At 40.5% G+C, this 18,138-nt stretch overlaps 3 protein-coding genes across 4 annotated transcripts in view; all 3 read right to left on the reverse strand.

Annotated features, from left to right (window-relative positions):
• Positions 1 to 18,138, reverse strand: part of LOC141768833 (zinc-binding protein A33-like) — a 275,021-nt gene that overhangs the window by 102,700 nt on the left and 154,183 nt on the right. Inside the window, exon 2 of one of the 2 annotated variants that reach the window (XM_074637238.1) lies at positions 16,100 to 17,989. The exons of the other annotated variant lie outside the window; for it this stretch is intronic. Within the exon in view, the coding sequence (XP_074493339.1) occupies positions 17,960 to 17,989 (30 nt within the window). The 3' untranslated portion in view covers positions 16,100 to 17,959. Of the gene's footprint in view, positions 1 to 16,099; positions 17,990 to 18,138 lie in introns of those variants that run through there. 2 annotated transcript variants of the gene reach the window in all.
• On the reverse strand, positions 1,708 to 5,707 carry LOC141768846 (nuclear factor 7, brain-like). The gene is made up of 2 exons (XM_074637266.1): positions 5,398 to 5,707; positions 1,708 to 4,246 (listed from the first exon to the last, which is right to left on the reverse strand). Exon 2 carries the CDS (start codon positions 4,227 to 4,229, stop codon positions 2,844 to 2,846), a length of 1,386 nt encoding a protein of 461 aa, XP_074493367.1. The 5' UTR covers positions 4,230 to 4,246; positions 5,398 to 5,707; the 3' UTR covers positions 1,708 to 2,843.
• Positions 10,365 to 15,269, reverse strand: LOC141768841 (nuclear factor 7, brain-like). Its single transcript, XM_074637251.1, has 2 exons — positions 14,456 to 15,269; positions 10,365 to 13,036 (listed from the first exon to the last, which is right to left on the reverse strand). Exon 2 carries the CDS (start codon positions 13,017 to 13,019, stop codon positions 11,631 to 11,633), a length of 1,389 nt encoding a protein of 462 aa, XP_074493352.1. The 5' UTR covers positions 13,020 to 13,036; positions 14,456 to 15,269; the 3' UTR covers positions 10,365 to 11,630.

The raw sequence follows: 18,138 nt of genomic DNA on the forward strand, positions 1-18,138 counted from the left end.
AGTATTTCTGATTCTGATATCTTTTTTTTATTTCCTTGCTTTAGAGAGGGAAGTTAGTCCCAAAGCTTGCCACTGCATTTACAGACGTAGGCAAAGTTGTTGGTAACGTTCCGTTAAAGAGAGAAAAACCCACAATGGTCACTGAAATAACTTGAAACTGACAAAAGTAATAATAAATAAAAATTCACTGAAAATGAACTAATGAAAATCAGATATTGTTTTTGAATTATGGTTCAGCAGAATCATTTAAAAAAACAAACTAATGAAACTGGCCTAGACAAAAATGATGGTAACATTAACTTAATATTTTGTTGCACAACCTTTTGAGGCAATCACTGCAATCAAGTGATTTCTGTAACTCTCAATGAGACTTCTGCACCTGTTGACAGGTATGTTGGCCCACTCCTCGTGCGCAAACTGCTCCAGCTGTCTCAGGTTTGAAGGGTGCCTTCTCCGAATGCATGTTTCAGCTCCTTCCACAGATGTTCAATAGGATTTAGATCAGGGCTCATAGAAGGCCACTTCAGAATAGTCCAATGTTTTGTTCTTAGCCATTCTTGGGTGTTTTTAGCTGTGTTTTGGGTCATTATCCTGTTTGAGGACCCATGACCTGCAACTGAGACCAAGCTTTCTGACACTGGGCAGCACATTTCGCTCCAGAATGCCTTGATAGTCTTGAGATTTCATTGCACCCTGCACAGATTCAAGACACCCTGTGCCAGATGCAACAAAGCAGCCCCATAACATAACCGAGCCTCCTCCATGTTTCACATTAGGTACAGTGTTCTTTTCTTTGGATGCCTCATTTTTGCGTCTGTGAACATAGAGCTGATGTGACTTGCCAAAAAGCTCCAGTTTTGTCTCATCTGTCCAAAGGACATTCTCCCAGAAGCTTTGTGGCTTGTCAATATGCATTTTGGAAAATTCCAGTCTTGCTTTTTTATGATTTGGTGTCCCCCTGGGTCGTCTTCCATTAAGTCCACTTTGGCTCAAACAATGACGGATGGTGCGATCTGACACTGATGTACCTTGACCTTGGAGTTCACCTCTAATCTCTTTGGAAGTTGTTCTGGGCTCTTTGGTTACCATTCGTATTATCCGTCTCTTCAATATGTCATCAATTTTCCCCTTGCGGCCACGTCCAGGGAGGTTGGCTACAGTCCCATGGACCTTAAACTTCTGAATAATATGTGCAGCTGTAGTCACAGGAACATCAAGCTGCTTGGAGATGGTCTTATAGCCTTTACCTTTAACATGAAGGTCTATAATGTTCTTTCTGATCTCCTGAGACAACTCTCTCCTTAGCTTTCTGTGGTCCATGTTCAGTGTGGTACACACCATGATGCCAAACAGCACAGTGACTACTTTTCACCCTTTAAATAGGCAGACTGACTGATTACAAGTTTGAAGATACCTGTGATGCTATTTACAGGACACACCTTAGTTTAACATGTCCCTATGGTCACATTATTTTACATCTTTTCTAGGGGTACCATCATTTTTGTTCTGGCCAGTTTCATTAGTTTGTTTTTTAAAATGATTCTGTTGAACCACAATTCAAAAGCAATGTCTGATTTTCATTAGTTCATTTTCAGTAAATTTTTATTTATTATTACTTTTGTCAGTTTCAAGTTATTTCAGTGACCATTGTGGGTTTTTCTTTCTTTAACGGAACGTTACCAACAACTTTGCCTACGTCTGTATATCCTCCACCTTAAAGAAGGTGCTTCATTTAGCTGTGAGTGTGACTACAAACGGAGATCCGGAGGGTGTAGGGTCCAGATTGGAACTGGGCCTTTGGTTTGGGAGCAGGGCCACGCCTCAACCACCCACCTACCTGGTCATCCCATTCTGTCCTGTTTGTTGCTCACTGCGTTAAGAGTTCTCATTGAGAACGAGTTGTGTTTAAGTGAACTAGAAACGAGTATATCAACAGTAAAAACATGTCTAAAAATATCTCTTCTAAATAAAATTCATCAAGAAAAGTCAATATGTGGTTTTGTCCATGAGGGCTGCTGCTCCTCCGGCTTTCTCCATGTTTGGAAAATGTCACCTGAACTGGTTGTTGCATCAAATAGAGAATTGTACATATATTTTTGGATGATTACATATATTGTATAAATTGTTAACAGTTCATGTAATTAAACATTGATTTTAATGTTTTGAATAATTTGGAATAATCTGGACTACAATTTAAAATAAAGTTTGTTGGTGAACAATGATTGGCTGCTCAAACATGCAGTTATTGATAAACTGATTCTTTTTTCTTTATTTGGATCTCATCAACTTCTACAAAGTCTTTGCTGGTCTTCATGGCTCCACACACACAAGTCAAAATAATCAGAATGAACAACAATTTACAGTAAAATGACACAGTATCGATAAAGAAAGAAAAGTGTAAACGAACCAAACAGAAAGATCAGAGATACTGAGTGGAATTATTTTACAAAAACAGAACCCTCTTTCTTTATCTCTTATTGTTTCTAAATGTAGCACTTGAAGCAGTTTAGCATATTTAATTAAGATGATGTAATGGATAATTATTGCAATTTTTGGGTTGTATCCATATGGTTGAATGCACTTATTGTAAGTCACTTTGGATAAAAGTGTCAGCTAAATGAATGTAATGTAATTTAATAAAGGTCGATAACAGAAACAAAAAGCAGATTGTCAAACTAAATAATAAAAAGAAAATAGAAACATAATAAAACAATACCTGAAACAAAAATAAACATATCTTTGGAATAATGAGTCAGCAGGAGGACAGGTGCAGCTTAAATTCAGAGAGTTTTCCCCTTAAGAAATAAACATCATTAATATAAATATAATAATGCTCTTTATCTTTAACTGCTCTGTTCCACTGTCACACAGACCTTCAGTGGTAATATATTCAGTCTATCACCAGTGAGAATGTATGGAAACAGCTTCTCAGTGAAAGTGTGTGTGAAGGTGTGTATGTGTGTGTTAGTATCAGGATCAGAGAACGACAGCTTTCCTCTGTTCCAGTCCAGATTCACTCTGATCCTCTGGAGCTTCTTCTGGACTCTGAGACCAGTGAGTGGAACTGGTGGTGACAATGCTGAGTATTTACCTTCATAGAACACTATTATCCATAATCCAGACCATGTGAGTCCCTTCCGCTGGACAGACTCTGCTAACACACCCAGAGACCAGACTGTACTGTCTCCAAACTCGACATCCCAGCTGTGAGTCCCAGAGTTAAAGCCCTCAGAGCCCAGGACAGAGATGTCTTCATCAAACCTCTCTGGATTATCAGGAAGCTGCTGTTTCTCTCCTCTCACACTGGTCAGATCTTCAGACAGGATGACTAATGGATGAGCAGTGTTTGGATCCAGAATCAGAGGAGTGTAGGAGACCATCTCCTTCATCTTGTTCCAGATGTTGAATGTCAGGTTGCCCAGGTGTTTGGCCTCGTCTATCAGAGCTCCTGAGAGCAGCTGTGGATCCTCCAGCAGGAGGCGCTGCTGGACTCTTTCCACTGCAGCCTTGTAGTTGTGCAGGAATGAGACGTCTTCAGCTCTCAGCTCCTCCTCTGTGGCTCTGAATGTGTCTGAAAGAGCTGCTATCTCTCTGCTCAGAGCCTCCATCTTCTCCTTCATCATCTGACTCTTCTGCTCCTCTTCCTCCCTCAGAGCAGAGATCCTGGCCTCCTCTTCCTCTTCTAGAAACTGATGAAGCTTCTTAAACTGCTCCTTAATCTTCCTCTCTGTGCGTCGGGCCTGGACCTTCATGTGTTTTGCTGTTTGATCAGACTTCACTTTAACTTGTTCAAAAACCTTTAACTTCTCCTTTAAGGGCTCCAGAGTTTCCTGAAGTTCCTTCTTGTGTTGTCGTGCAGCTTCATCGATGGGTCTGAATCTGTGGTTGGTGTGTTTTTCTGAATCTCTGCAGACGACACACACTGGCTGCTGATGGTCCAGACAGAAGAGTTTGAGTTTCTCAGAGTGCAGACTGCAGAGAGCCTCTGAAGCTCTCTGATCTCTCTCCTGTAAGAAGTCCTCACACAGGTTCTTTAAGGCCCGGTTTAAAGGTGGTTCTGACGTTGAAGATATTGTTTTACAAATTGGACACTCGCGTGTCTGCTTCTTTCTCCACCAGTTCTTCAGACAGTCTTTACAGAAGCTGTGGCTACATGACAGGACAGCAGGATCTCTAAAGACGTCATGACAGACCGGACAGCAGAGATTCTCCTCTGATCTTGAAGCCATGTTGTCTCTGAGTGAAGCTGAAAACACAGCAGACAGAAAGTACAGTCAGTCATGGCTCCCCTCCCTCCTACTGCGGTCAAGCCAGCCCCCACGTTGTTTTGCGGTACGTGTATATCCTAGGCATTACGAAAAGAGCGTGTAGGAATTGACTTCAAAATAAAAGCAACGTTCTGATGAAGGTGATGGGCCATTCAGATTCATTCAAGTGGTCAGTCAGTCTGTCAATAATAAATAAATAAATAACTGAACGAATAAATAATTTCAGATTAGAATTAAAGGGAAACTGTCTTTCAAAATTAAAGCCCTTTAAAAATCTTATATGTGGGCTATCTTCCCTCTAAATTCAGATTGGAATTAAAAGGACACGACCAACTATCACAAACTAATTTCACAACAGAATAATAGTAGACCACCTTAGAGTATCACTCCGTCACTATCAGGACATTATGATGTAGAATTCAAACCTGAATTTAGAGGGAAGACAGCTCATATGAGATTTTAGAGGGCTTTAATTTTGAAACTCTACATCAGATTGTCCTAATATTCTCTGAATGGCTCTCTGAGGTGGTCTACTATTATTATGAAGTGAAATTAGTCTGTGATATTGGACAGTTTCCTTTTATCAATTATATCTATCTCAAGTGAAATTAGGCACTGTTTGAGGTGGTATACTGTAATTTAAAAGTTAGATCAGTCTTTGGAAATGCAATATTTAATATTAAGTTTAACTAAGTATTTACACAATTGGAATAAGATTTTTCTCTGACCTACATTTTGGAGGCATATATGTATGTATATGTATTCATTTATTTGTACTTATTTATGTATTTATTTGTTTAATCCTTTTATTCATTCATTTATTTTTTATTGACAGACTGACTGACCTCTTGAATGAATCTGAAATGTCCCATCACGTTCATCACAACGGTGCTTTTATTTTGAAGGCCTATCACGTTCATCAGAACGCTGCTTTTATTTTGAAGGCCTATCACGATCATCAGAACGGTGCTTTTATTTTGAAATCAGTTCTTACACGCTCTTACCGTAATGCCTTGGATATACACGCACCTGCAAAACAACGTAGCGGCTGACTTGACCACAGCTCCCTCCTCTACTAGCTTCACTGACATTTACTTTCAGTTTGAGTCGTGTTTTTAGTCAAACTCACCTTCAGTGTGTGGAGCGTCAGCAGGTTGAAGCAGCAGTGTTGTAGTTTTCCACTTTTCTCTCCTGTAGATGAACTCACTCAGATGAAGTTGTTAGTTTGTTCTGAAGGTGAATCTGATCGTCTGGTTTTCAGTCTGTGTGACTCTCTTTAGTGAGGAAGAATAACAAACTGTTTCCTGGTTTGTCTCGGGTGAGTCTGGTGAGGGTGGAGCTTTAGTCAGACCTCTGCTGAATGTTGCTGCACACAGAGGAGTGTCTCATCTAAAGTCCTGATTCATTGCAGGATATGTAGACTGATAGTGTGCAGCAGTGATTTCACGGTACCAGAAATCTAGTAGTCGATACCAATACCAGTGAATTTACACGATTCTCGATACCAATTCGATACCACAGTAAAAAAAACAATAAATACCATGTAATTCAACACGCACTCCTGGTTTTTGTGAATCTATTATTACTCCTTCTAAATCCGCCTCTAACGCAAAGTACTTCCATACCCGACTCTTGCTATCTGTTTTCTGAGGCGGACGTTATCAACTTAAAGTAAATAGATTGTATTTAGGATCAAATATATCCTTGTCTAGAAAATGGTAGACATGTTCATTTGATTATAAAGTGTTGTATATTTATACATGTGTGTGTACTGTATATATATATAACGGGATCTGCAAGATTTCAGACCGGAGGAAAACAAGCAGTAAGAGCTGATCAAATATGAATCAATATTCTGTTACGTTAATGCCTATTCCTCGCCTCAAATGTTTTCAGAATCATCTTGTAGTTTACTGTTTAGCTGTAAAATGAGAAATTTTGTGACGCAGACACAATTGTGAAATCTGGTGAAGGAACGCCAAGTTGCGGTCACGTGACCGGAGCACAGCCAATAAGAACGCTCTCTCCATGAAATGACCTGTGATTGGTCAAAGTCTCCCGTCAAGGGCCAGATATTTTAAAGCCTGAAAACAGAGCCATGAGGAGGTGCTGCAGTCTAGTTTTCTCTCAGAACACTTGAATTACAATATGCTGAAAGGTTATTATGGAATTTTTGCCCACTGATGCCAAAAATATACTGCCTACTGCCACTTTAAAAAATAAACATCATGACTATAATCATGCTCTTTATCTTTAACTGCTCTGTTCCACTGTCACACAGACCTTCAGTGGTGATATATTCAGTTTATCATCAGTGTTAATGAATGGAAACAGCTTCTCAGTGAAAGTGTGTGTGAAGGTGTGTATGTGTGTGTTAGTATCAGGATCAGAGAACGACAGCTTTCCTCTGTTCAAGTCCAGATTCACTCTAATCCTCTGGAGCTTCTTCTGGACTACAAGATCAGTGGGTGGAGCTGGTAGTGAACGTACTGAGTATTTACCTCCACAGAACTGTATTCTCCACATTCGACACCGTATCCTTTCCTTCCTCCGGACAGACTCTGCTAACACACCCAGTAACCAGTATGTACTGTCTCCAACCTCGACATCCCAGCTGTGAGTCCCAGAGTTAAAGCCCTCAGAGCCCAGGACAAAGATTTGTGTAGCAAACCTCTCTGGATTATCAGGAAGCTGCTGTTCCTCTCCTTGTCTCACACTGGTCAGATCTTCAGACAGGATGAGTTTTGGATGAGCAGTTCTGGATCAATGGTGAGTTGATTATTTGGTTTAATCGAAGGTAGAGAAAAAAAATATTCCTAATATTTTCCATAGTCCCCCTTTCTTATATTCATGGCACCCCTTAAAGCAGTGGTTCCCAAAGTGGAGGGCGCGCACCCTAGGGGGGGCGCAGTGGAACTACAGGGGGGGGCGCGGCTTCACTACCAACCCACACACACAAACACACACATACACCAGTAAAACAATATAAAATGAAATTATAACAAATACAATTGCAAACAAGTTGTAAAGATAGGGCACTATATCATATGGTTGCACCTAAGAAATAAAAATAAAATAAAAAGAAATCAAGCGGAACCGACGTGACATGCACTGTGTTCCAACCACGCCCCCCAGAGCGGCTCATGTTACAGACCGACTAGCGGCAAAACCAGAGAGAGAGAGAGAGAGACACACACAGCGACACAAAGAGAGCGAGAAAGACACAGAGCGACACAGAAAGAGAAAGAGAAAAAGATAAGAGATAGGAAGGAAGCGATGTACCAAGATGGACAGATTTGTGACTGGTATAAAGCGCAAATCAGATGGCAAGTCTGTTACAGCTGTAACAGGCGATGCGACCACCACAACAACGGCACAAAAAAAGGTAAAAGCAAGAAAATATAACGAGGCATATCTGACCCTGGGCTTTACAAGCACCATGGTCGGCCAAGGAGAGAGACCCCAGTATGTTGTGTGTCTTAAAATACTGGCGGCAGACAGTATGAAGCCCACTAAATTGGAAACCCACCACCCCGATCATGTGAACAAGCACCTTGAGTTTTTCAAAAAGAAATTGGAAAACTGTCATGCCCAGCAGAGTCACTTTGTAAAAGCTGCATCTGTCCCTGTGAAAGCACAACTCGCTTCCTACAACGTAGCCTATAGAGTCTCCCAATGCAAAAAGGCTCACACAATAGCGGAGGAGTTAGTTTTTTTTATTTAGTTTTTTTTACCTTTTATTTATTCAGGGGGAGGTTCACTGAGAGCAATTAATACTATATATATAGATAGAATATATATATATGGAATATAAATAGAATGTAATGCAATTAATATGTCTGAAAGCAATCTAAAGTCCAATCTTTTTGGAAATTGATTTTATTATTGCTATTTTTTTTTCAGTAAAACAAACTGAACAATAAACTGTGAAGTGGAAAAGTGAAGTGATATGTACTTATTTTAGAAAAAAATATATATATTTTATAGAGTTTATATATTATAATGCAATTAATTCAAAACAAAGAAGGTAGGACCCATTTGGGGTGGGTGGGGTCGGGTGCGGTGGGGGGGGTTTACAATGTTCCTATATCATCAAAGGGGGGCTTGACAGAAAAAGTTTGGGAACCACTGCCTTAAAGGGACTGTTTGTAAGAATCAGAAATGCTTGTTAACGGCGACACCTGTGGCCGTTAAGTCAATGAAGGTCAGCGTCGGGCTCGCGCTTGTGCTCGCTCTACATAGACATGAACGAGCATCGCTCAAAACAGTGAGGCGACACACGTCAGCTAAAAGCACAATATCACTCTATATTTCACCTGCTTTGCAGTAATGTTAGCTGACCAGACGAAGGTCTCTCCATGAATCAATGCTGATCCTAGTGTTGGCTTTTCCTGCTTCAGCCTCCCAACCGCGGCCTGTGGAAACAGGGAGACACCGGCACCCGGTTGGAGACGATAACGTTTCTCGCTGCGGAGCAGAGTACAGCAGAGACTCCGGCCCTGGAGACCAAAGCTATGGTCTCCCCCGCGTCCTCCGACCGCGGCCAACACTGTATTGCAAGACGGGCTTCACTAGATATAACTTTGCGGTTTTGGTGCTTCCGTGTAGTTTGTGTTAGAGTCTGAGTCTGAACAGCGTAGCCACACGCGAGCGCGCATATGCGACGAGCGCGCATGGGACGACGACCCCGGTGATTTATATGTGTAAGAAGATACAAACAGTCCCTTTAATAAAGTTAACAAGTTAACTTAGGCCCAATTCCAAAACCAATTAGCGGGCAGTGGAAGTGGGTTATAAAACCCTCCAATAGCAAGTCTACATGGATGCCGACTTAACCAGCTGCTCTTACTGACTAAGTACAACGCTGTTTTTTGTCCGTCATGGAACATGCTCCAATGTAAGTTCCATGTGACTACCGTTACAAACATTTACTCTTAAACTGCTCAAACTAAAAGAGACATTTAATTTATTCTACTGTATTGTCATACAGACGTTATCAACTTAAAGTAAATTTTGTATATTGTATTAAGGATCAAATATATCCTTGTCTAGTCTAGAAAATGGTACATATGTTCATTTGATTATAAATTGTTGTATATTGTATAGTGTATATTCTGTATATATATATATATATATATATATATACATATATATATATATGTATATATATATATATACATATATATATATTTGCAACATATATTTATTATTTTTAATCCCATAATTTCTTATATCTTCAACTGTGTAATACTGACTTAACAGTACAATAATTTACTGCAATAATTCACTAATCTGGTTTACTCTGGTATTAACACTGCATTTATTTATACATACATTTAAACTAACATTCATATTTATTTATACTATTCTTGCATTTTTACACACCTAATGATAGACCCTATATTTCATCATTATTTGCACTCTTGTTATACTATATACTGTATGTATCTAGAATGGGAGCAAAACATATCTCAATCTCGCCCCGGGGATCAATAAAGTATTTCTGATTCTGATATATTTTTTTTATTTCCTTGCTTTAGAGAGGGAAGTTAGTCCCAAAGCTTGCCACCTTAAAGAAGGTGCTTCATTTAGCTGTGAGTGTGACTACAAACGGAGATCCGGAGGGTGTAGGGTCCAGATTGGAACTGGGCCTTTGGTTTGGGAGCAGGGCCACGCCTCAACCACCCACCTACCTGGTCATCCCATTCTGTCATGTTTGTTGCTCACTGCATTAAGAGTTCGCATTGAGAACGAGTCGTGTTAAAGTGAACTAGAAACGAGTATATCAACAGTAAAAACATGTCTAAAAATATCTCTTCTAAATAAAATTCATCAAGAAAAGTCTATATGTGGTTTTGTCCATGCGGGCTGCTGCTCCTCCGGCTTTCTTATGTTTGGAAAATGTCACCTGAACTGGTTGTTGCATCAAATAGAGAATTGTACATATATTTTGGATGATTACATATATTGTATAAATTGTTAACATTTCCTGTAATTAAACATTGATTTTAATGTTTTGCATAATCTGGAATAATCTGGACTACAATTTAAAATAAAGTTTGTGGGTGAACAATGATTGGCTGCTCAAACATGCAGTTATTGATAAACTGATTCTTTTTTCTTTATTTGGATCTTATCAACTTCTACAAAGTCTTTGCTGGTCTTCATGGCTCCACACACACAAGTCAAAATAATCAAAATGAACAACAATTTACAGTAAAATGACACAGTATCGATAAAAAAAGAAAAGTGTAAACGAACCAAACAGAAAGATCAGAGATACTGAGTGAAATTATTTTACAAAAACAAAACCCTCTTTCTTTCTCTCTTATTGTTTCTAAATGTAGCACTTGAAGCAGTTTAGCATATTTAATTAAGATGATGTAATTGCATAATTATTGCAATTTTTGGGTTGTATCCATATGGTTGAATGCACTTATTGTAAGTCACTTTGGATAAAAGTGTCAGCTAAATGAATGTAATGTAATTTAATAAAGGTCGACAACAGAAACAAAAAGCCGATTGTCAAACTAAATAATAAAAAGAGAATAAAAACATAATAAAACAATACCTGAAACAAAAATAAACATATCTTTGGAATAATGAGTCAGCAGGAGGACAGGTGCAGCTTAAACTCAGAGAGTTTTCCCCTTAAAGGGACTGTTTGTAACTTTTTAAGCGTATAAATGTAGCGGGTCGGCACACATGCGCGTTCGCATATGCGCGCTCGCGTGTGGCCGGAGCCTCGTCTCCGCTGCCTGCTCTCCTTCACTCAGACAGCGTGCGCGTCCTCGCTGTCTCGCTCCACCTCTAGACGTGAACGCGTGCTCACTACACACTGCAGAAGAGTTAGTTTTTGTGGACGTTTGTGCAGAAATAAATGCTGCAGCTCCTCCAGACCAACAGAGGTTTCCCGTGTCTTGTGAAGTGACAGGGCTCCTCAACGAGTTACGTTATCATCTCGTTACTGACCGGGTGCCAGTGTCTTCGGCTGCCGGCTGCGGTTGGGAGGCGATAACGTAACTTGTTGAGGAGCCCCGCTGCTGAAGCCTGCGCTGAGCAGGAAAAGCCAACACTAGGATCAGCAGTGATTCATGGAAAGACCTTCGTCTGGTCTGCTAACATTACTGCCAAGCAGCTGAAATATAGAGTGATATTGTGGTTTTAGCTGACGTCTGTCGCCTCATAGTTTTGAGCGATGCTCGTTCATGTCTATGTAGAGCGAGCAAGCGCGAGCTCGGCGCTGACTTTAGTTGATTTCAAGGCCACTGGTGTCGCTGTTAAGCAGCATTTCTGAATCTTACAAATAGTCCCTTTAAGAAATAAACATCATTAATATAAATATGATCATGCTCTTTATCTTTAACTGCTCTGTTCCACTGTCACACAGACCTTCAGTGGTAATATATTCAGTTTACCAGCAGTGTTAATGAATGGAAACAGTTTCTCAGTGAAAGTGTGTGTGAAGGTGTGTATGTGTGTGTTAGTATCAGGATCAGAGAACGACAGCTTTCCTCTGTTCCAGTCCAGATTCACTGTGATCCTCTGGAGCTTCTTTCGGAATCTGAGATCAGTGGGTGGATCTGGTGGTGACCATGCTGAGTATTTACCTTCATAGAACTCTATTATCCAAAATCCAGACTGTATGAATCCCTTCCTCTGGACAGACTCTGCTAACACACCCAGAGACCAGAATGTACTGTCTCCAACCTCGACATCCCAGCTGTGAGTCCCAGAGTTAAAGCCCTCAGAGCCCAGGACACAGATGTATTTATCAAACCTCTCTGGATTATCAGGAAGCTGCTGTTCCTCATCTCCTCTCACACTGGTCAGATCTTCAGACAGGATGAATGATGGATAAGCAGTGTTTGGATCCAGAATCAGAGGAGTGTAGGAGACCACCTCCTTCATCTTGTTCCAGATGTTGAAGGTCAGGTTGCCCAGGTGTTTGGCCTCGTCTATCAGAGCTCCTGAGAGCAGCTGTGGATCCTCCAGCAGGGGGCGCTGCTGGACTCTTTCCACTGCAGCCTTGTAGTTGTGCAGGAATGAGACGTCTTCAGCTCTCAGCTCCTCCTCTGTGGCTCTGATTGTGTCTGAAAGAGCCGCTATCTCTCTGCTCAGAGCCTCCATCTTCTCCTTCATCATCTGACTCTTCTGCTCCTCTTCCTCCCTCAGAGCAGAGATCCTGTCCTCCTCTTCCTCTTCTAGAAACTGGTGAAGCTTCTTAAACTGCTCCTTAATCTGCCTCTCTGTGCGTCGGGCCTGGACCTTCATGTGTTCTGCTGTTTGATCATACTTCACTTTAACTTGTTCAAAAACCTTTAACTTCTCCTTTAAGGGCTCCAGAGTTTCCTGAAGTTCCTTCTTGTGTTGTCGTGCAGCTTCATCGATGGGTCTGAATCTGTGGTTGGTGTGTTTTTCTGAATCTCTGCAGACGACACACACTGGCTGCTGATGGTCCAGACAGAAGAGTTTGAGTTTCTCAGAGTGCAGACTGCAGAGAACCTCTGAAGCTCTCTGATCTCTCTTCTGTAAGAAGGACTCACACAGGTTCTTTAAGGCCAGGTTACAAGGTGGTTCTGCCTTTGAAGATCTTCTCTTACAAATTGGACACTCGCGTGTCTGTTTCTCTCTCCACCAGCTGTTCAGACAGTCTTTACAGAAGCTGTGGCTACATGACAGGAGAACAGGATCTCTAAAGACGTCATGACAGACCGGACAGCAGAGATCCTCCTCTGATCTTGAAGCCATTTTGTCTCTGAGTGAAGCTGAAAACACAGCAGACAGAAAGTACAGTCAGTCATGGCTCCCCTTCCTCCTACTGCGGTCAAGCCAGCCCCCACTTCGAAAAACACAGTCAAGCCAGCCCCCAAGTTGTTTTGCGGTACGTGTATATCCTAGGCATTACGGTAAGAGGGCGTAGGAACTGACTTCAAATTAAAAGCACCGTTCTAATGAACGTGATAGGCCTTGAAAATAAAAGCACCGTTTTGATGAACGTGATGGGACATTCAGATTCATTCAAGTGGTCATTCAGTCTGTCAATAATAAATCAATAAATGAATGAATAAATAAATTCAGATTAGAATTAAAGGGAAACTGTCTTTCGAAATTAAAGCCCTTTAAAAATCTTATATGTGGGCTATCTTCCCTCTAAATTCAGATCAGAATTAGAAGGACACGACCAACTATCACAAACTAATTTCACAACAGAATAATAGTAGACCACCTTAGAGTATCACTCCGTCACTATCAGGACATTCTGATGTAAAATTCCCAATCTGAATTTAGAGGGAAGACAGCTCATATATGAGATTTTTAAAGGGCTTTAATTTTGAAACTCTACATCAGAATTTACTAATATTCTCTGAGTGACACTCTGAGGTGGTCTACTGTCATCCTGAAGTGAAATTGGTCCATGATAGTGTACAATTTCCTTATAATTCAAATCTGAATTTAGAGGGAATATTGCCCATTTATGAAATTTCAAAGGGCTTTCATTTTGAAATTCTACATCAGATTGTCCTAATATTCTCTGAGGTGGTCTACTATTATTATGAGGTGAAATTAGTCTGTGATAGTGGACAGTTTCCTTTTATCAATTCTATCTATCTCAAGTTAAATTAGGCACTGTGTGAGGTTGTATACTGTAATTTAGAGGTTAGATCACCCTTTGTAAATGTATTATTTAATATTAAGTTTGACTAAGTATTTACACAATTGGAATACGATTTTTCTCTGACCTACATTTTGGAGGTGGTTGTTTTTCTTTTTAAATTATCATTCATTTTATTTAGTATTTCATATGTATTCATTTTGTTTCATTTATTTTTTACTTATTTATGTATTAGTTATTTAATCATTTTATTCATTCATTTATTTGTTATTGACAGACTGGCTGACCTCTTGAATGAATCTGAAATGTCCTATCACGTTCATCACAACGGTGCTTTTATTTTGAAGACCTATCACGTTCATCAGAACGGTGCTTTTATTTTGAAGGCCTATCACGTTCATCAGAACGGTGCTTTTATTTTGAAATCAGTTCTCACACGCTCTTACCGTAATGCCTAGGATATACAAGCACCCCCAAAACAACGTACCGGCTGGCTTGACCACAGCTCCCTCCTCTACATGCTTCACTGACATTGACCTTCACTTTGAGTCGTGTTTTTAGTCAAACTCACCTTCAGTGTGTGGAGCGTCAGCAGGTTGAAGCAGCAGTGTTGTAGTTTTCCACTTTTCTCTCCTGTAGATGAACTCACTCAGATGAAGTTGTTAGTTTGTTCTGAAGGTGAATCTGATCGTCTGGTTTTCAGTCTGTGTGACTCTCTTTAGTGAGGAAGAATAACAAACTGTTTCCTGGTTTGTCTGGTTTCTCAGGTGAGTCTGGTGAGGGTGGAGCTTTCGTCAGATCTCTGCTGAATGTTTCTGCACACAGAGGAGTGACTCATCTAAAGTCCTGATTCATTGCAGGACATGTAGACTGATAGTGTGCAGCAGGCTGTTGCAACAGTTATGTTTATGAGAAGAATCGCTTCCAAACAGATCATCTCCTGAATCAGAAGGATGGATCTACAGTTCTGGATCCATGGTGAGTTGATTATTTGGTTTAATCGAAGGTAGAGAAAAAAATAATCCTAAAATGTTCCATAGTCCCCCTTTCTTATATTCATGGCACCCTTTAATGAAGTTAACAAGATAACTTAGGCCCAATTCCAAACCCCTACACCCTCTCCTTAACCACTTCCATTTCGTTCAGGTGGAGGGTCCACCATATTAAGTTCCACCCCAAACCAATTAGCGGGGAGTGGAAGTGGGTTATAAAAACCCTCCAATAGCAAGTCTACATGGATGACGACTTAACCAGCTGCTCTTACTGACTAAGTGCAACGCTGTTTTTTGTCCGTCATGGAACATGGTCCAATGTAAGTTCCATGTGACTACCGTTACAAACATTTACTCTTCAACTGCTCAAACTAAGAGAGACATTTAATTTGTTCTACTTTATCGTCATACAGACGTTATCAACTTAAAGTAAATATTTTGTATTTTCTTAATTAGCGAATGCAAAGTCCTTGAGCCATGCAGTTTCCTCCTGGTCTGCTGTATGGAGGGTGACTAACCCTCCTTTTAGACTGTGGAGCGGGCAAGCTTCAATGATGTGTTCCATTGTTTGCACCTCTCCACAGGCACACAATGGGCTTGGGCTGCTGCCCCATTTGTGAAGGCTGGCCAAGCAGGGGCCATGTCCGGACCTGAATCTATTAAGAGTTGACCACTGTATCCTTGGCAGGTTGGTGCCAGGGACCTGTTGGGTGGGGTCTGACACCAGATGTTTGTTTGGGACATCCTTGGACTCCCATTCCTTTTCCCAAGCTGATTGGGTGGTGAAGTCGGCTGGTGGGGTATTCTTCCATATCGGTCGTCTAGATGGAAGACGGGCAGTGGGTGGGTTGAAGATGTCTGCATGGATTGGTAGATGGGGAGAGTCTTCGACCTTTTGAAGCATCCTTTGAGTAGATGCTACTCGCCGGATATGTGGGGGGGTTATATTGGATAGGACAGGGAGCCAGGGGAGTGGTGTTGAACGAATAGTCCCGCTTATGATTCGCATGGTTGTGTTGAGCTGGGTGTCCACATGGTGTGTATGGGGTGACCTGGACCAAACAGGGGCACAGTATTCGGCTGCAGAGTAAGCAAGGGCCAGTGCCGAGGTGCGCAATGTGGGGGCTGCTGCCCCCCATTTTGAGCCAGCGAGCTTACAGAGCAGGTTGTTTCTAGTCTTCACCTTAGCTGCCGTTCCTTTCAGGTGTTCCTTGAAGGATAGGGTCCTGTCAAGCGTCACTCCCAGGTAAGTTGGGTTGAGGGCGTGCTTCAGCTTAAGTCCGCTGAGTTGGATATTTAGCTCTGAAGCAGCTTTTGCGTTGTTGAGGTGGAATACACTGGAGACTGTTTTAGCGGGGCTTGGTTTTAGGCGCCAGGTTTTGCAGTACTGGTCCAGCTCTGCGAGGTCTTCCGTGAGCACCTGTTCCAGAGAGTCAAAGTCTGGGGATGGCAATGGATCAGCGTTCACGTCGCGCCGCCCGTCAGTACCCAGGCCCGCCTGGGGAAGCCAATGATCCTACCAGCAGACTAAATTCCAAGAGACAACGCCTGAGAGCCAAATCGAAGAATCTTAGTCACAGTCCCCAAGCCGAAAGCAGTAACCACAAACAGCCCCAAGTAAATATTGTATATTGTATTTAGGATCAAATATACACTTGTCTAGTCTAGAAAATGGTAGACATGTTCATTTGATTATAAATTGTTGTATATTGTATATATGTATATATATATATATATATATATATATGCACCTAATGATAGACCCTATTTTTCATCATTATTTGTACTCTTGTTATACTATATACTGTATGTATCTAGAATGGGAGCAAAACATAACTCAATCTCGCCCCGGGGATCAATAAAGTATTTCTGATTCTGATATATATTTTTTTTATTTCCTTGCTTTAGAGAGGGAAGTTAGTCCCAAAGCTTGCCACTGCATTTATATCCTCCACCTTAAAGAAGGTGCTTCATTTAGCTGTGAGTGTGACTACAAACGGAGATCCGGAGGGTGTAGGGTCCAGATTGGAACTGGGCCTTTGGTTTAGGAGCAGGGCCACGCCTCAACCACCCACCTACCTGGTCATCCCATTCTGTCCTGTTTGTTGCTCACTGCGTTAAGAGTTCTCATTGAGAACGAGTCGTGTTAAAGTGAACTAGAAACGAGTATATCAACAATAAAAACATGTCTAAAAATATCTCTTCTAAATAAAATTCATCAAGAAAAGTCTATATGTGGTTTTGTCCATGCGGGCTGCTGCTCCACCGGCTTTCTTATGTTTGGAAAATGTCACCTGAACTGGTTGTTGCATCAAATAGAGAAATGTACATATATGTTTGGATGATTACATATATTGTATAAATTGTTAACATTTCATGTAATTAAACATTGATTTTAATGTTTTGAATAATTTGGAATAATCTGGACTATAATTTAAAATAAAGTTTGTTGGTGAACAATGATTGGCTGCTCAAACATGCAGTTATTGATAAACTGATTATTTTTTCTTTATTTGGATCTCATCAACTTCTACAAAGTCTCTGCTGGTCTTCATGGCTCCACACACACAAGTCAAAATAATCAAAATGAACAACAATTTACAGTAAAATGACACAATATCAATAAAAAAAGAAAAGTGTAAACGAACCAAACAGAAAGATCAGAGATACTGAGTGAAATGATTTTACAAAAACAAAACCCTCTTTCTTTCTCTCTTATTGTTTCTAAATGTAGCACTTGAAGCAGTTTAGCATATTTAATTAAGATGATGTACTTGCATAATTATTGCAATTTTTGGGTTGTATCCATATGGTTGAATGCACTTATTGTAAGTCACTGTGGATAAAAGGGTCAGGTAAGTTAATGTAATGTAATTTAATAAAGGTCGACAACAGAAACAAAAAGCAGATTGTTAAACTAAATAATAAAAAGAAAATAAAACCATAATAAAACAATACCTGAAACAAAAATAAACATTTTTGGAATAATGAGTCAGCAGGAGGACAGGTGCAGCTTAAATTCAGAGAGTTTTCCCCTTAAGAAATAAACATCATTAATATAAATATGATCATGCTCTTTATCTTTAACTGCTCTGTTCCACTTTCACACAGACCTTCAGTGGTAATATATTCAGTTTACCAGCAGATCTAATGAATGGAAACAGCTTCTCAGTGAAAGTGTGTGTGAAGGTGTGTATGTGTGTGTTAGTATCAAGATCAGAGATCGACAGCTTTCCTCTGTTCCAGTGCAGATTCACTCTGA

This window comes from Sebastes fasciatus, chromosome 1 (assembly GCF_043250625.1).
Source record: "Sebastes fasciatus isolate fSebFas1 chromosome 1, fSebFas1.pri, whole genome shotgun sequence".
Taxonomy (NCBI): Eukaryota; Metazoa; Chordata; class Actinopteri; order Perciformes; family Sebastidae; genus Sebastes; species Sebastes fasciatus.